At 45.8% G+C, this 23,209-nt stretch overlaps 3 protein-coding genes across 3 annotated transcripts; 2 read left to right on the plus strand and 1 right to left on the minus strand.

The window, feature by feature from the left end:
* The first annotated feature begins 3,529 nt into the window (after nt 1-3,529).
* LRRC59 (leucine rich repeat containing 59) lies at nt 3,530-11,433 on the plus strand. The gene is made up of 8 exons (XM_072112377.1): nt 3,530-3,679; nt 5,137-5,245; nt 6,845-6,904; nt 6,990-7,148; nt 8,253-8,357; nt 8,648-8,720; nt 8,948-9,130; nt 10,571-11,433. Exons 2-8 carry the CDS (start codon nt 5,141-5,143, stop codon nt 10,810-10,812), a joined length of 927 nt encoding a protein of 308 aa, XP_071968478.1. The 5' UTR covers nt 3,530-3,679; nt 5,137-5,140; the 3' UTR covers nt 10,813-11,433.
* Nucleotides 11,434-12,757: 1,324 nt separating this feature from the next.
* Nucleotides 12,758-16,266, minus strand: EME1 (essential meiotic structure-specific endonuclease 1). The gene is made up of 8 exons (XM_072112379.1): nt 15,723-16,266; nt 15,047-15,174; nt 14,737-14,823; nt 14,550-14,653; nt 14,354-14,474; nt 14,150-14,265; nt 13,363-13,552; nt 12,758-13,254 (listed from the first exon to the last, which is right to left on the minus strand). The coding sequence occupies exons 1-8, from the start codon at nt 16,111-16,113 to the stop codon at nt 13,084-13,086; spliced, it is 1,308 nt and encodes a 435-aa protein (XP_071968480.1). The 5' UTR covers nt 16,114-16,266; the 3' UTR covers nt 12,758-13,083.
* MRPL27 (mitochondrial ribosomal protein L27) lies at nt 15,936-22,105 on the plus strand. The gene is made up of 4 exons (XM_072112380.1): nt 15,936-16,222; nt 18,620-18,739; nt 20,392-20,459; nt 21,852-22,105. The coding sequence occupies exons 1-4, from the start codon at nt 16,189-16,191 to the stop codon at nt 22,056-22,058; spliced, it is 429 nt and encodes a 142-aa protein (XP_071968481.1). The 5' UTR covers nt 15,936-16,188; the 3' UTR covers nt 22,059-22,105.
* The last annotated feature ends 1,104 nt before the right edge of the window (nt 22,106-23,209 follow it).

A 23,209-nucleotide genomic window follows, 5' to 3' on the forward strand; every position in this document is an offset into this window, starting at 1 on the left:
TTCTGTCTCATTTGGTGGATATCCTGGGGGTTGCAGCTGACACCCCTGAAGATCAGCAGTGTGAAGTAGATGTGGTGTACAGGAGAGAAATACTTCCACTTCCCAGGCCATGGCCTGTGTGTCTTATTTAATTGTCATAAAAATACTACTCAACACAGTAAAAAGTTCAACCACAACTACTTTTATAAGGAAAAGTTACAACATCTAGAAAAACTTTACCAACATTTGTATAAAAATAGACCAAGAAGTCTGAGGGGCCCCACCTTAAAGTGAACCTGTTCTGGTGACAGGTTCCTATAGCCTGTGCTATGCTGATTATAACAATGTCTTTGTCAGCATTTCACAATAAATGGGTGGTGTGGGGCAGCTGCAGCCTGTATGTGCCTGTGTCTCTTCTCATCCACACTCACCCAGCTCCATCCCCTGCCTGCTCAATACACATGACAGGAAGTAGGGAGGGAGCTGGATGAGTGCGGAGGAGAGGAGTCTGATGTACAGTCAGATCTGTGACTCACCGCTTACTAGGAAGCCAGGTAATGTAAAGTAAAGTTTTCTAAAGTACTGAAATGATTTAGAATGCTTATAAGGTGTTTTTTTTTACAAAATCAGCATAGAACAGGCTATGGGAACCTGCAAAAAAAATGACATTCCTGGTGACAGGTTCCCTTTAAGTAACTCACCAGCGTCAAGGCCACCAGAGGATTTTGCAGTCCCCCGGTGCGCCCATCTGGTGCTGAGGCCATGTATGACCTAAGCTGATTCTTGAGCCTCATGCCGTTAACTTAGATGTGATAACTGAGACCACCGAATAGTACCTGGGCCCAATAGTACACAATATACGAAACAGGGAAACCCCTTACAAGAAATCTGCCATCAAAATCCATCCTGATAAACCAGGAACACTTACACATAGACCCAGGAACCGTGACTGTGGTAATCTTCTTATATTTGTTATCAATGGCCTCCTTGCTTTTAAAATCAACTTTTTCAATTATGCTAATGAGCCTCAAGGAAACCTGCAGGAGTTACCGTGGTCCCTTTGTGCTTCAGATTCACAGGCTGTTAAATTGTCGCACCCTCACCCCACCTCCCTCAACAGATATAGTGATACAGTGTAGCAGCCTGTGAAGACAAAGCATGATTATGCTCTTTAAGCTCTTATGATCATTTTAAAAGTTGATTTTAGAAGGAAGGAGGCCATTGATAACAAATATAAGAAGATTAGCACATTGCCCCTGGTTTCTCATGATGGATATTGATGGTAGATTTCCTTTAACCCCTTAGCGCTCTGCGCCGTAGCTGTACTGCGCTGAGTCCCGCGAATAGCGCTCAGCGCAGTACAGCTACGGCGCAGAGACGACGCCGGTTCAGCGCTGTACAGCAGCCGAACCGGCATCGTTAGCCGCGGGATTTCAGCGGTAATCTACCGCTGACATCCCCGGCTAACACCCGCGGTCGGAGTGGGCTCCGATCGCGGGTGTTTAACCCGTTAAATGTCGTGGTCAACGCGACCGCGGCATTTAACATGCCTTCTGGGGGTCTTTACCCCACGATCGGCCCCCCCGCACCGTTTTCGGGGGGGGGGGGCGATCGCTGTTTTGGCTCCTCTGGGGTCCGATCGGGACCCCAGAGAAGCCTGAAGGCATTGCCTTTAAGATGGCGTCTGTGACGTCATCTTAAAGGCAAAGTGTCAGCCTATGCATTTGCATAGGCTGGCACTGCTAATACCCTGCAATACATTAGTATTGCAGAGTATTATCAAGAACAAGCAATCAGATGATTGCTTGTTCATATCCCATGGTGGATCATGTAAAAAAATGTACAAAATAATGTTTTTCAATAAAAAATTACTTTATAAATCACTAAAAATGCCCATAAGCCCCAAAACATATAAAGAGACATATAACGCTCAAAAAAGTAAATCCTAACACAAACCCCACATATATAGTATCACCGCGTCCGTAACAATCCATAGAATAAAACTAAATAACTATTGAACCCATATGATGAACGCCGTAAAAAAAAACGTTAAAAACCCGCCAAAAATTATGATTTTTACCTATTATATCCCACTAAAAATGCAATAAAAAGTGATCAACAAAACATATGTACTCCAGAATGATATTGTTGCAAAGAACAACATGTCCCGCAAAAAACAAGCCATCAACCAGCTCTGTAGCCAAAAACGTAACAATGTTATGCCACTTGGAAGACGGTGATGCAAAAATGATAGATTTTTCCCCACATTAGGGTTTTATTTGGCAAATTTAGTAAAACATAAGAAAAAATATTCATGTCTGGTATCCCCGTAATCGTATCGACCCATAGAATAAAGATAACAGGATTATTAGGCTATACGGTGAACACGAAAAAAAAAAAAGTAAAAAATCCAGTACAGAATTGATGCTTTTCTACTCCTGCTCTCAAAAAAAGTTCCTAAATTTTCAACAATAGGTGATACCAACCCCAAAATGGTAACAATGGAAAAAGCATCTCATCCCGCAAAAAAAATGCCGTCACATGGCCCAAATAACGGAAAAGCGAAAATTGTATAGCCTTCAAAAGGGGGCAACGAGAAAACTAAAATCCTGGCAGCTGCAGGGTGCTCCTTCCCTTCTGCGCCTCGCTGTGCCCCCATAACACAAGTAACGGCCACATGTGGGGGGTCGCTGCACTCAGGAGAAATTGTAGAACAAATTTTATGGTGAGTTTTCTCTTTTTACCTTTTGGAAATGTGTAAATTTTAGGGCTAAATGAACGTATAACCGACAAAATTTGACCATTCTAAATTTCACCGCCATTTTGATTCAATTACTATGAAGATCTCAAGGGGTTAACAATCTTTGTAAATGCTGTTTCTGATAGCTTGAGGGGTGCAGATTTGAAAATGGGTTGGTTATATAGGGGGTTTTGTTGCTAAATATGTAAAATTTGATTTCAAACAGTATTTATCCCCAAAATAGTCAATTCCGAAAATACGGAAAATCGCTATTCGATTTGTAGGCCGCGTGACGTCAAAATAAATTATCCAAACATTTCAAAAATTATGAAAATGTAAAGTAGACAAATGGGAAATGTTATTCAGCAACTTATTTAGGTGGTAAATCGATCTGCCTGAAAACGCAATGATTTTGAATTTCGAAAATGGCAAATTTTTCCAAAAATTTATCATATTTTCTTTTTTTTTGTAAATAAATGCAAAACTTATCTGCCAAAATTTACCACTAAAATGAAGTACAACATGTGGGGAAAAAACAATCTCAGAATCGCTTTGATAAGTAACAGTGTTCAAAAGTTATAACCACATAAAGAGACGCAGGTCAGAATCTAAAAAATGGGACTGAGCCTTAACCTGCAAACAGGCTGCGTCCTTAAGGGGTTAATGCAGCTGCATATCACTACATGACACTACAGCGCAAGACAAGAAATAATTTATCTCAAGATATCAGTGATAATTTTCCCCTAAACCTCTGTACACTATGTCCCTGTAGTTCACACTCCGGCCAGCAGGTGGCGGGCTCTCCGCTCCCCGCACTCTCCTCTCTCAGCTCTTCCATCCTCCCTGTCCCCGTCTCGTTGGTTTGGACTGTGTAGACGTGACGTGGATGAGGAAGCGGCTGCAGAACTGCACATAGAGGGGCGAGTGTGATCTGGTGTCGTGTCCCAACGCAACGAGACTGTGAGTGGTGTGAATGGAGAGCAATGGAGGGGATGGTGGAGCGGGAAAGAAGGACCTTATACATAGACTGTATAGTGCATGCAACACACACATAGATATATAGACTATATATAGTGCCTGCACCTTATATATAGATTGTACAGTGCATGTAATCTATATATGGACTGTACGGTGCATGTAACACACACACACACATATATATATATATATATATATATATATATAACTGTACAGTGCCTGCACCTAACCTATGGGCTGTATACAGTGCCTGCACCTAACCTATGGGCTGTATACAGTGCCGGCACCTAACCTATGGGCTGTATACAGTGCTGGCACCTAACCTATGGGCTGTATACAGTGCCGGCACCTAACCTATGAGCTGTATACAGTGTCTGAGCAGAGCACAGGCATCCCATTATTGCATGTAGATAAAGGACAAGGGACCCCCATTCTCGTGATCAGATGCTTATCCTCGCCTCTATATGGTGCCACATATAGTGGTCTTCCCCTTAAAGGGAATCTGTCATGCAAATGAACCCATCCAAAATAAAGACTTCTTTAAAAACTTAAAGAGCATCACCCTTATCAGGGGAGGGCATTTAATTTTCCAATGGGGCCAAATGACAAATTGGAATGGTTTTAGAGGGCCGGACCAATATCTTTATCTCAGTTCTTCCCATTACCTGTATACTGTACTTAGTATATACACTGTCCCTACACAAATAAAACACTACAATGATTCAATGAAAATAGGGAGGAGCTAATTGCATCATTATTTAGTGATGGGAGCTCAGATGGACCGGTCTGTGATGGGTAGATGAGGTCTGCAGGGCGTACAGTGCCCTGGTCTGCCATTAATAGTTCCTTTACAATAATCAGTTTGTAACTTCTATGTAGATCACCTGATGTGAGTCCAGTGATAGTATTGGGGTCCAGTATATGCGGACTGTCTAGTTCCCGCCTCCTGAGTCCTGATTGACAGGTCTCACTGCTGTATGGAACATTGAGAGAGCTGTTACATCATTGGGCAATTCCTGTCATGTGACCTGGCTGATGGGGGTCAGTTGTCAGACCCACCACACCAATTGAATATAGAATTTGGTCAGACATTCGCCCTGGACTCTATGGCGCTGACTGATAGTGGAGCGCAGTACTCGGCTACCTCTATCCAGATATGGCTCCGTTAGTTTAAGGCACATCGGGACCCTAATCTCTTCCTCCATGGGGGTCCCACTGCTTAGACCCTCCCTGATTGGCAAGTGATCCCCTATTTACTTGTTGTGACCATACAATCCCTTTATTTTTACCTTACCCCAGTCACAGGTCTGAGGAGTGGGACCCCCACTGATCACGGGATTCTGGTCCTTGTGTGTGTGTGTGTACATAGGACTTATAGGGCATTTGGGGGACATTGTAGGACCCTTTTAAGTAATGTCTATATGTTTCCTTACATATAGGAAGATGTCACGAGGTGCTGGAAAAGCTGGAAACCTTCGGGACAAGCTGGATGGCAATGAGCTGGATTTAAGTTTGAGTGATCTGAGTGAAGTCCCCGTGCGGGATCTGGTGAGTGAGATCTTAGTGTAATGTGAGAATATTCCATGAGGGGGCGTCATTATAACTGCACTGGATATTAAACCCCCCACTCATTTCCATGTTAAAGGGGTTGTTCATGTTTAACAAATAATTGATATTTGTGTAATGAAAAATTTTACAATATACTTTCTGTATCAATTTCTTGCGGTTGTTCTAGATCTCTGCTTGCTGTCATTCTATAGGAAGCTTCATTGTTTACTTCCTGTAGATACTTCTGGTCTCTGGTCATGTGATGTCGCACAGGTGCACGGCTCGTTATATTCCTGGTCATGTGATATGACACAGGTGCACGACTCGTTATATCCCTGGTCATGTGATGTCACACAGGTGCACGGCTCGTTATATCACACAGCTCTAATTACTCTCTGTGATATAACGAGCCGTGCACCGGTGTGACATCACATGACCAGGAATATAACGAGCCGTGCATCGGTGTGACATCACATGACCAGGGACATAACAAGCCGTGCACCTGTGTGACATCACATGACCAGGAATATAACGAGCCATGCATCGGTGTGACATCACATGTCCAGGGATATAACAAGCCGTGCACCGGTGTGACATCACATGACCAGGGATATAACGAGCCATGCATCGGTGTGACATCACATGACCAGGAATATAACGAGCCATGCATCGGTGTGACATCACATGACCAGGGATATAACGAGTCGTGCACCTGTGTGACATCACATGACCAGGGAGATAATGAGTTGTGCACCTGTGTGACATCACATGACCAGGGACATAACAAGCCGTGCACCTGTGTGACATCACATGACCAGGGATATAACAAGCCGTGCACCGGTGTGACATCACATGACCAGGAATATAACGAGCCGTGCATCGGTGTGACATCACATGACCAGGGATATAACGAGTCGTGCACCTGTGTGACATCACATGTCCAGGGATATGAAGAACCATGCTGCCCTTTAGTTATCCCCTATGCACAGGTTGCTCAGAGATTTATGCACTGAATGGAGCAGGAGGACACGCGCTCGCCCTGCACCTCCTTCCATTCTCCCTATTGCTGGTGGTCTCCTTCTCGTGATTGTTGAGGGTCCCAGCAGTTGGATCACCTTGATATCTATCCCTCTTTCCTGTGGATAGGAGATAATGTAAAAACTTTGTACTGCTCCTTCATTTCATTGCAACATGACCTGTGAAGTGGCCAGGCTGGATGATCAGGGGTCACGGGATCAGCTGCGGATAACCTTATCCTAGAACAAGTGACATAACTGGGCCATATAGAGTCCACTAATTGGCTGTTCGGCTCCCACGACCCCCGGGCACTTCTGGCCTGGCTGAGGATGCAGGAGAACAGACAAATACTGAACGCAGTGACCTGAAGCTGGAGTGTAACCAGAAAGTGATGTAACCAGAAAGTGATGTTTCCCCCTTTCCCCACAATGCATTGTGCATTAAGCTCTACAAATGTTTTTTTGGGATACATTGGGGTCATGACTTGGTACCAGAGAAGTGCTGCCATCAGCTGGTGGGGCAGAGTATTGCAGTTTTGTCTGATTCTCTTCCCTCATCCATTGTTCTGTGATCTGCTTCCAGGCTGCTCTTCCCAAAGCCACAGTATTAGATCTTTCATGCAACAAGCTGACCACATTACCGGTAAGAGGCAGCGCGGAGAGAAGTACAGAGTCTGAGGATAGGCAGAAACTATGAAATAATGTAAATATCTGTATTACATTTCCAGGCCGACTTCTGCTCCCTTGTTCACATTGTGAAGTTGGATCTGAGTAAGAATCAGCTGGTGCAGCTTCCCACTGAATTTGGCAGATTGGTGAACCTCCAGCACCTGGACCTGCTGCAGAACCGTCTCAAAACGCTGCCGGTCACCTTCGCCCAGCTCCGGGTAAGGACCACAGGTAGTAGTTGTACCCAGCACCCCCTGGGAATGTGGGCAGCACGGTGGCTGAGTGAGTAGCACTTCTGCCTTGCAGCGCTGGTGTCCTGGGTTCCAATCCCACCCAGGTCAACATCTGCAAAGAGTTTGTATGTTCTCTGTTTGCGCAGGTTTCCCCTGGGTACTCCGGTTTCCTCCCACACTCCAAAGCATACTGTTATTATTAATGCAACAGAAAGAACACAGCGCCATTGTCAGGATAATTGCTGACACATAAGCCCCTTTTTATATGAACGGTCTGCAGTAACCAGGTTTGACCACTGCACATAGGATGGCACTGTCTGCTCCATGTGACATTCTGTTAATCAGACGGTATTGGTATTGGACCTGGAGCGCTGTTCTATTATATATTTGTGTATGTTGTTAGTACCAGCAGGACTGTGAAATGTGGATTTATATTCCAGGACTGTAGCCTCTCCAAGTGCATCAGAGTCTTCACACTGCTGTGCTCTTAGCTCTCTGAATTGAGCTGTTACATAGTCTATACATGGTACACATACCAATATTGTTGCTTGTCCAAGTGCATCAGGGTCCTCACACTGCTGTTCTCTTAGCTCTCTGCCTTCAGGTGTTACATAGTACATATTCCAATATTGTAGCTTCTCCATGTGCATCAGGGTCCTCACACTGCTGTTCTCTTAGCTCTCTGCCTTCAGGTGTTACATAGTACATATTCCAATATTGTAGTTTCTACAAGTTCATCAGGGTCCTCACACTGCTGCGCTTTTAGCGCTCTGTCTCAAGCTGTTACTAAGTCTCACCCTTATGAGTAAAAGCTGTTACATGTCAGATACTGCAGCAGTTACTCAGAGCGGAGGGGAGAGACTGCCAGGGGAATAGCAGAGAGCTAAGTGCACAGCAGCATGGATCCAATTCTGAAATATTATTTTTTCCCCTTACTGTTATAAACAACACAATAAACAAACAAGCGCTGCTATATAATACTCCAAGGAGTAGTCACAGCTGCTGACAGATTCCTCTTTAATGCCATAACGTTTCAATGCCTGAGCCGCAGCTGCAGTGCCGTAACACTTGCGTCTTATTCTCACGTAGAGCTTGAAGTGGTTGGATCTGAAAGACAATCCTCTGAACCCCGCTCTGGCCAAAGCAGCTGGAGACTGCCTAGACGAAAAGCAGTGTAAAGAGTCCGCCCAGCAGGTAAGGGGATGCATAACCACAGTGCCTGGAGTCCTACCCCATGTCACATTCGTGTGACAACAAGCCATATCAGTATATTTGCTGATGTTTACAGAATGACCAAAACGGCGCCACCACTTGTCCACAGGTTATACGTGTTATTGCAGCTCAGTTCTATTCACTTAAACAGGGCTGAGCTGCAATACTAGACAGGTATGGGGCTATCACGGAAAAAAGCGACCATGTTTCTCTGACCCTGGACGAGTCCTTCAAGAGTTTTGACTTACAATTTTCTCTATAAAATGTCTCAGGTCTTGCAGTACATGAAAGTTCTTCAGGCCGAACATGAACAAGGGCTGCAGCGCAAGCTTCTGCGGGAGCAAGGTGGGTTCATGGGGTTGAGCTAGTGGTTTAGTTGGGTGTAAGCGACATTTTCAGGACCTGTGTTTGGTTATAAAGGTGTTTTAACTCCTTCCACTCTATGATAGCTATAGTATTCTATACGCAATATCTGCTAACAGAATACTTTATCAGTCTCTGCTCTGCTGAGTAAAAGAAATGCTGTGTGACATCACGTGTGTGTGACATTTTCAGACATTTCTTTTTTGTAGCCCTGAAACAGAAACAGGAGGCCGAGCAGAGACGGAAGGAAGAGCAGGAGCGGGAACAGAAGCGAAAACAGAAAGCGCAACAAAAGGCGCAGAAGAAGAAAGACTATGAAGCCCAGCAGGCAGCACAGAAAGAGATGATGATGATGAAGAAGAAGAAAGAAAAGCAGCCGTCTGACAACCACAGTGAGTGCGATAGCTGCTAGTACTCCACACTGTAATATGGGGCATCACCACTCAGGAGTCATACTTAATGCAGACTTAGCTCATATAAGGACATTTAAAGGGCATCTACCACCAGGATGAAGGGTTGTATGCAAATGAGCCTTGGGGGCTCCAGGCTCCATAGGTGTTAATGGAATCTGGAGCCCCTCAGTCTCATTTGTTTACAGTCTTTCATCCCGGTGGTAGATGTCCTTTAAAGTGTAATTTTTCTTTGACATAATATTTAATGTTGTGTTTAAAGGGAGGGGGGCTGTTGTTAACATTTTTATGATGTACTTTATTAAAGGGAATCTGTCACCACATTTTCATAAATACAGCTAGTGACAGGTTCCCATAGAGCCCTATTAACCAAATGCCACCCTTGTCTTAGCTAAAATATTGTTTCCCTCACATCCCCATAAAATCAACTTTATCTTACCTGACATACAGCCAGATCCTGCAGTCGGGGTGGGGGTGGGGGTAGTGTGTTATCTAAGGTCCTCTACCCACTGACATTTGCAAAATCTCAGCAGCCTCCATAGACTTCTACTCCTTCCCATCCTTGATAGAGGTTGCTGTGATCAGATACATACACGGGGCAAATATTGCAAATGTTAGTGGGTAAAGGACCTTCGATGACATCACCGTGAGTGAGGAGCCACTGGGCTCGGTTGAGAAGGACTCGCTGCTGGATCTGGCTGTATGCTATATAACAAAGTTGATTTATGAGGATGTGAGGGAAACAATTATTAGCTAAAAGAAGCGTGGAACCTCTCACTAGCTGTTTTTGTGAAAAAGGTGGTGACTGGTTCTCTTTTAGAAATCCTGCTTAGTTTGTAAAATAAAAAGGCTCCCCATAGTAACGTAGTGTGTGTCTATGAAGGATGAATACGTCTTAGATTTTTCCCTTCCTCTGGCTCTGACCAGTGTAACTCCTACCACTCACTACCTGGCTATAAAATAAGCAATATCTGCTAACAGAATAGCTTATCAGTCTCTGCTCTGCTTTTCTCTTCTTATCTAGCTGTAAGTAAAAAGAATGCTGAGCAGAGGCTGATAAGCTTTCCTGTTAGAATATAGTTCTTATGTATAGCACACACTAGCCAGACAATAAAAAGGGGTAAAGTTTAGGATAGAGTTTTCCGACAGATTTGGAAGGCACCGAACTGTGGCCCATGGCACAATGGCTTCTCAATCCTAATGTGGTTTTCTTAGAATAAGCAAGAAACCCACAGGAAAAGGTTGTGTTTAAAAATAAGTGTATATATATATATATATATACATCTCTCATCTCTCCAATTTTATGTTAAATCTGTCCATATTTATTTTCCCAAATCTCTGACAACCCCTTTAAGATGCTCTTTGGTCTTTGGTGGTGTTACAGTTCGTATAACATGATGTATCCATGTTATTATCTTGCAGAAGTCCCCAGTAAGGCGGCCCACAAGCAGAAGCCCCGGAGGAGCTCGCGGCTCGGAGCGGTGATGCGGACCGTCTTGTTTGTGCTGGTCATGCTGATAGGAACCATAGCCGCCTGCCGCTACACCCAGCTACAGAGCCACAGCGTGTGCACCACCATCAACACCGTGTATGAGGACACTGTGAGGTCCCTGAGGAGCTGCCACATACTGGAGAGCGTCCTGCAGCTCGCCTCTCGGCAGTAGAGACATACGATGGGAAGAAGAGGGTGTCATCCTTCCTGAGGGTGCTGAAGTCTTGGGGGGCTCCTCCGTGCCGTTTTAAATATTTTTTTATATATTTAAAAAGACTTGGCTTATTCCCTGTTGTCTTAAAGAGGATTTGTGTCATGGCTCGGAGGGTAAGGACAGGAGATGGGGGGAGGATTGTGATGGGGAGATGAGGGGGACGCAGACAAGATGCTGGATGGGAGGGAAAGGGGGCGCGCGGCGGATGGAGGGGATGTGACTACAGGCCGGTCACTAGATGGAGGGGGGGGGGGCGCTATTGTCCTGAAGCATTTCTATGGTACAGATCAGTCACCTTTATGTAAATATATATGACCTATATAATGACCCTCTATATTTTTATATGGATTAGGCATTAACTCCGCTTTATCCAGAATGGATTCCACTGCCAATGGACCTTTCCGGCTCATTCTCAACTCAGGTTCTAAGAATTGTAACCAAACCGCTCCCGAAGGCTTAACCGGTGATTGTGTTGTTACCATGTGACGTAGTCCCCCCTGTAATCCGACATCAAGTTGTTTTCAGATTCCAATGGACCCCAAATTTCTACGAACAAATAATAAAAAAACACCCCATGTATTTTCGTCTTCCAAGTTCTTAAATCGTATACACCTCCACAGAGGCCGTATCCAGAGTACAGGTCATGTGGCTGATTTTGAGAGGGTCACTAGAGCCGCGATCCTGTTCCTCTTGTTTAAATGGAGGAGCCCTCTTCACAGGTGATGGGTTAACACTGCAGTTCCTTATCTGTTGGAGGGACCTTTTCTGATCATAGCTGGGGGTTCGAGTAGTGAGACCACCGTTGAATTGGGCACCTGACCCCCTGACCTGTGGATAGATGTTAAATTTGAATCCTTAGGTTATGTCCACCAGGACAGCCAGTTATTTTTATTGATCGATACTTTGACTCCATGGTACCAGACTACAAACAACCTCTGTGTAGTCGCTGTTGTCAAATTCCCTTCCATGTGTTTTGTACTTGCCTACAAAATGTATGAAAGAAGTACATGTTGGTCCCTACCTCCCATTGTGTGATTCTGTAGAACTTTCTCTGCACCACATGCTGTGTAATACAGTTCTCTGTATCTCCCTCCTGAACTTTCTGATCTCTGGACACTGTGTACACAGCAGGGAAGCTGTTAAAGGAAATTTACTACTATGTGGTAGTAAAACTAAACATACTTACCTATTGCTTTCTACTCCAAGATCTGGCCGCTGGCCTTCATCAAAGGGCATCTACCACCAGGATGAAGGACTGTATGCAAATGAGCCTGAGATGCACCAGGCTCCATTAACACCTATTGGTAAAAAAGTTTAAAAAAAAAAAAGCAGCTACAGAGTCCCAGGCGCGATGTCCAGTGCTCCGGGCTTTAAAATATTCACACCTGCATTATAGATACCTCCCTCTTCCATGCTTGAATAAGTAACAGCCTGAAGTGCCGGACATTGCGCCTGGATCTCTGTAGCCGCTTTTTCTAACTTTTTTTTTTACAGCAATCCTAGTGTGTCAAGTTTAATGAAGACCAACATCGGGATCCTGGAGAAAAGGGCGATAGGAGAGTATGTTTAGTTTAACAACCACATAGTGAATTTCCCTTAACACCTAGACAACACATTTCCTATAACTGTTTCACTGCTGGTTCATACTACTTACTCCATGTGACAAAAGCTGCCAGGCTAGTCACAATATATAGATCCTGTATGTACACACAATGCAGAACTTTACAAGAATCTCACTGGGTTATTTCATAAGAGAGCACAAAGCATCATGGGTAGTGATGGGCAGCTTATAACTGACGCAGATTCAGGGCAAAGACAAGAAGAGGTTAGTCTTTGCCCACTTCACAAAGGCTGAGGAACTTTTCTGACAAGTAGAATGGAAATTGTTCTAAATGTTTTGAAAGGGGTAATCAAAAACACTTTCAGAACCCTACATTTCTTTCCATTATGGCTGAGTCCGTATAATAATTATAAATAAATTGCGGACACATTTCCAAGGATTTTTTTCATTTTACAAGTAAATTATCTTTATAACACAATAAATACAATCTATACAAAAATTACATACACTGAGGATGGCGCCATCATAACTCTGATCCTACATGTGACATTATTATCACATGGAAAACCCCTTTAAATTTCCCCATCCAGTGATCTGAGGTAATGTTCAGTATGGGATAGCAGCACAGCTATATACATATAATGACACCAGCACAATGTCCAGCTCCATCATATATCCAGTGATAGCTCCGGCTCTGTAGATGTGAGCTGCAGGTAGATGCGCTTGGACAGTTCTGGGCCCACCCGCCTGGAGGTGGAGGTGACGCCCTCACCCCGACGCACGAGGATGTCGCTAAGAAGATTGTATCGCTCCGAATCTGTACGACAACGACGATAAGCCTGAAGAAGACAATCAGGAAATCCATAAAAAGCCTCCAAAGCATTAAGAATGACTCTGCATATAGTCCCGCCCATGAGGAGACACATGTCTCTCCAACGTCCACTCACCTTAAGTAATAACTGAGGAGAGGGATAGACTGCCACCACGGCACTGGCCACCTCCACGCTGACCCGATTAAATTGCTGGATCTGCCTCTTCCAGACTTCTAGATGACCCTTCCCACAGCGTTCCACTTTTACCCCTCCGGCCCATTCACCGTCCAGGTAGAAAGAGAAGGAGGAATTATCCCGCTGCCTCCTGAAAGCAAAGATAACACACAGGTAAGAAATCTACCATGATGCCAAAATCCCTTACTGTGGTAGAACACATAGACAATACCCAATGGACAGCAAATGACTGACCGATATCTCTCCTCCCCCCATACTTATATTTGGATATCTGATATAAAGTCCTATATGGTATATGACTTCCAGGTATGGCTACCATTCCAGAAGACCCATCGATGTCAATGGAGGAGGTTCTTCAAGTGTTCCACTGACTTCTTCGGGACTTCCATGACAACATATAGGACGTCTGATTTTGTAAATACAGGACTGGGTGGTCCTTAAATCTGTTAAGAGACCCCCCTGCTGTCCCAAGTGGGAATATTTCCTGATGAAACCTCTAAGGTGGCCACACACTTTGGATGAACTGTAGATTGGCCAACCACCTGATGTAGATGTGGGCTTCAGAGAAGATAAGATGGTGTAGCCAAGGCAGCAGCTCGATTCCTTCCCCCATATGGAGTTGACTTGTCAACCATGCATGTGTATGGGAGATGTTGTAGACCAAACAAGTTCTACCATACAGTCGCATCAAACTAAATTTTATTAGGAGAAGTCTCAGATTCTTTACTTTGTTGGTGCCTCTGCCATTGATTTGCTGAACATGCAGACAAAGTCCGAAAACTCCTTCCAGGTCTCCAGGAACCAGACATGGACATCTGTGTGTAGCTGCAGGACCATCAGCGCCTGAAGGAAGGAGAAGATGACAAACAGATTATGACACCTGTCCACAAAAGAGCCACCTTCATGATGTGGTGGCCCAGAAGCCCCTCACCTCCTCCACGTCCACCCTGCTCAGCTGTGGGAGTTCCTCCTTGCGTTTCCTCTTCTGCCCTTTGCCGGCATCTCCTCGCACGGCCTCCTGAAGCTTCTTCCTACCTTTTGTCTTCTGATTCCTGTAGAATTGAGATAACGTTGACTTGAAGGTTCTACATTTCCTACATCTACACCCTTCTCCTCCAAAGACCTACTTGAAGTACTTCTCTAGCTCCATGACCACCAGGGTGGGGATGGCCCGTGACTTGTTGGCCACCATACTGGCCACAAAGCTGTGCAAAGTGTTATGAGAAGCTTCCTGTAATAAAGGGAAGTGTCAGAAAATGTGGAGTCAAATCTTCTCATCAGAAGGGGCGAGATGGAAGAATGAAATGTCCTCACTGTCTTACTGTTCTCAACCATCGTCACAAAGTCTTCTGCTGGAACAAGGACCAGAATCTCAGCCTCTTCCTGGCAAAAGGGATCCCCCTGAGAGACAAGGGGGTACATTAGCCACCCATCCAACAAGCCTAAACCCTACCCAAGCATCTGTATAGATGATGTGTTTATATTGTAGGAAAATCCCTTTAAGGACCAGTGATCACATAATAGAGCCATGGCAGAAGGTCTCAGGGACCAATGACCAGGACCCCCCCCCCATAAGTTCTATATACACAAGTGAGATATAGTGTATATAATAGGGCCACCTCACCTCCGGGGTCTCCCCCGCTCGGCTCCAGGTGATGCTCCTCGGCAGGGGCTGGGACTGGATGACACACGGCGTCTCCTGGGCCTGCAGAGCGCTCAGAACTTGTCCTCCGGAACCATCCTGTAGGAGAACTGGGGAGAGCGGATTCCAGGATTAGCATGTACAGACCATCTCAACATATCATTAAAGGGGTTGTTCAAAGTGGCATCCGGCTGCAATACAAAGGGGAAGGGGTATTAAAAAATATTTTACTAATTTTTGAAATAACTGATCATCCATCCCTATGGTAGGTGTTGATCGTAGAGATTGGAGAAGGTTCAACAAATGCCTAAAAAAGCCCCGGCTCTCCAGAAGTTCTGTGCACCAGTCATGTGACCTGTGTGTAGCTCAGTCCTGGTCAAATCAAAAGGGGCCGAGCTGTAATAGCAAGTGCAACCACTATATAATGTACGGCGCTGTGCGTGGAAAGGAGTTAAGGGGCCCCCACCTATAATCAGAGCGCTCAAATTCAGGTCCAAGAATATTCCTCAAAATATACAACTGTTTTCCTATGGGTTACTATCTTGAACTTGAAAAACTTTTAAAAGTTACAATTTAAAAGTTGTCTTAAAAAAAAAAATAAACCAAATAAAGAGAATATATACATGAATACATCCTACAGGGGGCGCAGTGTTTATACCAGTGTCTATGTGAACTGTCAGAACATCCTGGCTCTTCTTTCCCTTCTTGGGTTGGGAGACTTTGGGCGGATCACGGGATGCCGCAGCCCGTGGGGGCGGGACTGGCTGCTCCGCAGGGGCGGGCGGTAGATGTGAGGCTGCGCGCAGCTGTGCTGGGGGTTTCCTCGGCGGGTCACGTGACGCGGTGCTTTTCAAGGGGACGAGACGCGGTACAGCGGCCCCTGCAGGCTGGAGGCGGACTCGCTGGAGGAGCGGGATGTCCGGTAATTGGTCGTCCTCACTGTCGCTGCTGCTGAGAACCATAATCACATCGGCCGATCGTGCGGTGGGCGCCAGGAAGGGCACCCGGGGCAGCTCCTCCGGATCACTGGCGTCTAGCGAGCGGCTCATTGCGGATCAGTTTTAAATTTGCCGCCGGAAGTGATCGGAGGAAGCGGAAGTGACGCCGGCAGCAGAGTCGCCATCATGTCGGTGGTGTGCGGAGCGGCTCGTCTGCTCGGTAAGTGTCACCCATGTGTCTGCAAGGTGGGGATTCCGGCAGTTACCGGACCGGGACACGTGATATTGCAGAACGGTAAAACTGGGATACCCTGACCCCGACGTGACCCACTGTCCCTGCATGACCCTTACATGACCCCTACTATTCCACACCTGGGGCCCCTAGACACAAGAGCTTACAGTCTATAAGGATGAAGGAGTTGACACAAGAGCTTACAGTCTATGAGGATGAGGGGGGTGACACAAGAGCTTACAGCTTATGAGGTTGAGGGGGTGACACAAGAGCTTACAGTCTATGAGGATGAGGGGGTGACACGAGAGCTTACAGTCTATGAGGATGAGGGGGTGACACGAGAGCTTACAGTCTATGAGGATGAGGGGGTGACACAAGAGCTTACAGTCTATGAGGATGAGGGGGTGACACGAGAGCTTACAGTCTATGAGGATGAGGGGGTGACACGAGAGCTTACAGTCTATGAGGATGAGGGGGTGACACGAGAGCTTACAGTCTATGGGGATGAGGGGGGTGACACAAGAGCTTACAGTCTATGAGGATGAGGGGGTGACACAAGAGCTTACAGTCTATGAGGATGAGGGGGTGACACGAGAGCTTACAGTCTATGGGGATGAGGGGGTGACACAAGAGCTTACAGTCTATGAGGATAAGGGGGTGACACAAGAGCTTACAGTCTATGAGGATGAGGCCCTGATCACAAGAGCTTACAGTCTATGAGGATGAGGGGTGACACAAGAGCTTACAGTCTATGAGGATGAGGGGGTGACACAATAGCTTACAGTCTATGAGGATGAGGAGGTGACACAAGAGCTTACAGACTATGAGGATGAGGGGGTGACACAAGAGCTTACAGTCTATGAGGATGAGGGGGGAGACACAAGAGCTTACAGTCTATGAGGATGAGGGGGTGACACAAGAGCTTACAGTCTATGAGGATGAGGGGGTGACACAAGAGCTTACAGTCTATGAGGATGAGGGGGTGACACAAGAGCTTACAGTCTATGAGGATGAGGGGGTGACACAAGAGGTTACAGTCTATGAGGAGGAGGGGGTGACACAAGAGGTTACAGTCTATGAGGAGGAGGGGGTGACACAAGAGCTTACAGTCTATGAGGATGAGGGGGTGACACGAGAGCTTACAGTCTATGAGGATGAGGGGGTGACACGAGAGCTTACAGTCTATGGGGATGAGGGGGTGACACGAGAGCTTACAGTCTATGAGGATAAGGGGGTGACACGAGAGCTTACAGTCTATGAGGATAAGGGGGTGACACAAGAGCTTACAGTCTATGAGGATGAGGGGGTGACACAAGAGCTTACAGTCTATGAGGATGAGGGGGTGACACAAGAGCTTACAGTCTATGAGGATGAGGGGGTGACACAAGAGCTTACAGACTATGAGGATGAGGGGGTGACACAAGAGCTTACAGTCTATGAGGATGAGGGGGTGACACAAGAGCTTACAGTCTATGAGGGTGAGGGGGTGACACAAGAGCTTACAGTCTATGAGGGTGAGGGGGTGACACAAGAGCTTACAGTCTATGAGGGTGAGGGGGTGACACAAGAGCTTACAGTCTATGAGGGTGAGGGGGTGACACGAGCTTACAGTCTATGAGGGTGAGGGGGTGACACAAGAGCTTACAGTCTGAGGATGAGGGGGTGACACAAGAGCTTACAGTCTATGAGGATGAGGGGGGACACAAGAGCTTACAGTCTATGAGGATGAGGGGGTGACACAAGAGCTTACAGTCTATGAGGATGAGGGGGGTACACAAGAGCTTACAGTCTATGAGGATGAGGGGGGTGACACAAGAGCTTACAGTCTATGAGGATGAGGGGGTGACACAAGAGCTTACAGTCTATGAGGATGAGGGGGTGACACAAGAGCTTACAGTCTATGAGGATGAGGGGGTGACACAAGAGCTTACAGTCTATGAGGATGAGGAGGTGACACAAGAGCTTACAGACTATGAGGATGAGGGGTGACACAAGAGCTTACAGTCTATGGGGATGAGGGGGGTGATACGAGGTATAGGATTCCAGCCATTCTTTATAAGGGAATGGAATAAAAAAATGTAATAAATAAAAATTCAGATGACGGCAGAGAATCCTGGAGTTTGGTATCCAGAACCCAGAATTGTGTAATACAGAGAGAGTTAAAGTTAGTGAGTGTGAGATCTGCCTATATAAATGGGTTATAACAGCACATTTGAAGCTCTGGGGGTTGGGGATTAGTCTGATAGCCTGGGGTAGAGCATTCTAGAGAAGTGGTGCAGCTCAGGAGAAGTCCTGGAGAACATGCAACCCCCAGCACATCCCCCCGGACACCAGGGAGCTGACGCTAGGCCGTCCCATATCACGTGTCTATTCATCTGCCTTCAGTTTCTCCGTCCCCCGTAACATCGATCCTGACCAGGGGGGCATCGAAGAAAGCGGGGACCAGCTCCAAGAACCTGGGAGGGAAGAGTGCGGGCCGGAGGTACGGCTACAAGAAACTGGATGGTGAGTGTGATAGTCCCCGATACCAGTGCTGCTCCACCGCACCTACATGAAAGGGGTTGTGCCAAGTTTGTTATTCCCAATCCACAGGATCGGTGGAGGTCCCAGCGGTCACACCCCATGGATCAGGTTATTATCCTGTGGTGAGGGGAGGATAATGTTGGTACCACCCCTTTAACCTCTTCATGACAGTCTGGCTTCGTACTTAAAGGGGTTGTGGCATCATAGATATTTATTTAAATCCGACCCCTAGGATATAATGAGCCGTGCACCTGTGTGACATCACATGACAAGGGATATAACGAGCAATACACCTGTGTGACATCCCATGACCAGGGATATAACGAGCCGCGCACCTGTGTGACATCACATGACAAGGGATATAACGAGCAATACACCTGTGTGACATCACATGACCAGGGATATAACAAGACATGTACCTGTGTGTCATCACATGACCAGGGATAGAACGAGCCATGCACCTGTGTGACTTCACATGACCAGGGATATAACGAGCCATGCACCTGTGTGACATCACATGACCAGGGATATGACAAGCCCTGCACCTGTGTGACATCACATGACCAGGGATATAATGAGCCGTGCACCTGTGTGACATCACATGACCAGGGATATGACAAGCCGTGCACCTGTGTGACATCACATGACCAGGGATATGACAAGCCGTGCACCTGTGTGACATCACATGACCAGGGATATAACGAGCCGTGCACCTGTGTGACATCACATGACCAGGGATATAACGAGCCATGCACCTGTGTGACTTCACATGACCAGGGATATAACGAGCAGTGCACCTGTGTGACATCACATGACCGGGGTTATAACGAGCCATGCACCTGTGTGACATCACATGACCAGGGATATAACGAGCCGTGCACCTGTGTGACATCACATGACCAGGGATATAACGAGCCATGCACCTGTGTGACTTCACATGACCAGGGATATAACGAGCCGTGCACCTGTGTGACATCACATGACCAGGGATATGACAAGCCCTGCACCTGTGTGACATCACATGACCAGGGATATAACGAGCCATGCACCTGTGTGACTTCACATGACCAGGGATATGACAAGCCCTGCACCTGTGTGACATCACATGACCAGGGATATAACGAGCCATGCACCTGTGTGACATCACATGACCAGGGACATCTTATAATCCACTGGAAGTAACATAGAAGCTTTCTATTGGATGACAGCAAGCAGAGATCTGTTAAACTGAGGAATTGATACAGAAAATCTATTGGAAAATTGAATGTGTTACAGAAAAAATATCAATTTGCTGTAAGTGAACAACCCAATTTTTTTGGTGGCACAACCCCCTAAAGTGATACATTGGTTTTTATGGCGCCATCTTGGGATAAAACTTAAAGTGATTTTATTTTGACTTGTTTCCACATTTAAAATACAGTAATATTAGTGTAATCCAATCCAATTTTCCTTTTGTTGCAGTCTGAGGTTTGATCACTAGGTGGCGCCATTGATTGTATTTTTCATTTAATTATACCACCTGGTGGTAGATGTCATTGTATGGGGTACAGGGCAAGTGTAGGGCACTGGGGCCCCATATTGTGCCCAGGTGGTGTAGGAGAGCGGCTTCATCCTGTCCTATCTTCATGTTTCAGGTGAATTTGTCCACGCAGGAAACATCCTCGCTACCCAGAGACTGATGCGCTGGCACCCGGGGTCACAGGTGCGTCACTGACCTTATATTCTTTACTATAAAGACTTTAAAATGAACTGGTTACCAGGTTTTGCCCCAGTAGAACCCTCACATAGGGGATTTCTAGCATTCCCTCTTTTTATGTGAAATCTCACCCGGTTACCAAAAAAAAAATTCTCCAAATTCCTGTGATAATGAGCAGAGAAGAGTCATATTTTACCTGAGATGAGTCAAGTTTAGAGGCTGCAGAGAGAGTATCACTTCGGATAGCAGCCTCTAAACTTGACTCATCTCATGTAAAATATGACTCTTCTCTGCTCATTATCTATCTTCTGTTCAATAACATCTAGAAACATAGTTTCATATTAACTATAAAAAATCCCCTCTTTCGGATCACATCAGACCTGTGGTTCTGTAAGAAACTGAACAAGAGATCTGGACAGTTATACTGCAGCTTGCATTTCCAAATACTTGTTTTTCCAGTTCTGTTGATCACAGAACCACAATCCTGGTGCACACAGAAAGATACCGTATATACTCGAGTATAAGCCGACCCGAGTATAAGCCGAAACCCCCAATTTCAACACAAAAAACTGAGAAAACCTATTGACTCGAGTATAAGCCGAGGGTGGGAAATGCATTGGTTACAGCCTCCCAGTATATAGTCTGCCAGCCCCTTTAGCATACAGCCTGCCCAGCCCCTGTAGCATACAGCCTGCCCAGCCCCTTTAGCATACAGCCTGCCCAGCCCCTGTAGTAGGAAAAAAAATAACACTGTACTCATCTTTCCGACGTCCCCCATAGGTCCTCTTCTGTCTCAGACTGTCTCAGACAGAAGAGGACCTATGATGTCAGATGATGTCAGAAAGTTGAGTTTTGACTTTATTTTTTAGTTGACTCGAGTATAAGCCGAGTTAGGGTTTATGAGCACAAATTTTGTGTTGAAAAACTAGGCTTATACTCGAGTATATAAGGTAAGATTTGTATCTTTAATATGACATCATCAGTACATTTCTAGGTGATACAGAACCAAAGATGGGGGAGTCTGAGATGACACATGCCTTACTTTAAACTTTACTCATCTCTGGAAAATATGACTCTTCTCTGCTCATTATCACACGACTTAGGGCAAGTTTTTTTCTTGTAGGTAAATGGATGAGTTTTTACATTGAAGCGGGAATTCTAGAAATGACATTTCATCCCCTACCTGAGGGGGGTGGTAGTTTAATGGGGTAAAATCTGGTGACAGGTTCCCTTTAAAGGGAGACTCCACCCAGAAAACTAGATGTGACTACATTACCTTAGATTTTATACGGCGGCACAGTATAGATGTCCCATATAGAGAGGGACAGACAGAGGTTATGGGGTCAGATTCGCCTGCACGACTATTGACCCGTGGTATAACTCTGCCCCCCCCCGCAGGTGGGGATCGGACGTAACAAGACGTTGTTTGCCTTGGAGGACGGAGTCGTCCGCTACACCAAAGAAGTCTACATCCCCCACCCCCGCAGCAGCGACAGCACCGACGTAGTCAGTAAGTTGCCCTTCGGGGCCGTCCTCTACAAGACCTTCATCAATGTCATCCCCAAGCAGACGGATCACAGCTTCAAGCTCAAGGAGATGATGTGACCACTCCCACTTGTACATATTGTAATAAATGAAACTTTATTAGAAAACTCTGTTCTGCTATGTGCATACGGGTACAGTTAAAGGGGTTGTCTGACCTCCTAGGCACCGGTTATACTGACCCCAAACTTATCCTCTGGTTATCGTATCCGCTTGACACCTGAGCCCCCTGCTGACCTTATTAAAGGGAACTATTGCTACTTTCTTCCAAAAAAAAAAAAACAGCGCCACCGGTCACTATGGACAGTGCGTGGTACTGCAGCTGAGCTCCATTCATTACTATGAAGCTGAGCTGCAATACCAGCACAAACCATGGTGTGGCGCTGATTTTTTATTTATTTTTTTGTTAGAAGGGAGCAGCCATGTTTGCCAACCCCTTTAAGGTTAGGGGAAGGCAAGCGCACAATAGAGGTGATGTTTGGGACGAGTCTGCAAACAGTGGTGATCATCCTCAGGTATTGGCTCCCTGTGGTCCTGCCTATAAACATCTATGAAGTAGAGTCCTGTGAAGTGTTGAAATAAAATTAGCACGGGATCAGCACAATTAATATTATTATTATTTTGTATTAATATTAATATTAATACAAAATTATCTTAAAGGGATGTTCCATTCACAGTTTTTTTGTAGATTGACATATACCTTGTGCCTGAAGGGTGGAGCAGGACTCTAGTCTGTGAAAATACAATTAGAATGGGTCATGCTCCTCCACCCAGGTCCTGTACCGTGCATTATTCAACGACTGGACCACCCCTTTAAAAGGAAATCTACCATCCAAATCCATCCTGATAAACCAGGGACATTCCTCATAGACCCAGGCTCCGTGACTGTGGTATCTTCTTATATTTGTTATCCGTGGCCTCCTTCATTCTAAAATGATGCTTATGAGCCACAAGGGATCTTTGGGGTGTTACCAGAGTCCCTCCATGCTGTAGCTTCACAGGCCGTTACACTGTGCCGCAGCACTTGCTTCTCTCTGTGCGAGATTACAAGCATGGGGAGTGGGGGGCAGAAAGTGCAACAGCCTGTGAAGCTACAGTACGGAGGGGCTCTGGTGACACTGCTGGAGCTCTTTGGGCTTTTTAATATAATTATAAAAGTTGATTTTGGAAGGAATGAGGCCATGGGTAACAAGATTCCCACAGTCACGGGTGCC

Source organism: Engystomops pustulosus, chromosome 6 (genome assembly GCF_040894005.1).
Source record: "Engystomops pustulosus chromosome 6, aEngPut4.maternal, whole genome shotgun sequence".
In the NCBI taxonomy this organism is placed as follows: Eukaryota; Metazoa; Chordata; class Amphibia; order Anura; family Leptodactylidae; genus Engystomops; species Engystomops pustulosus.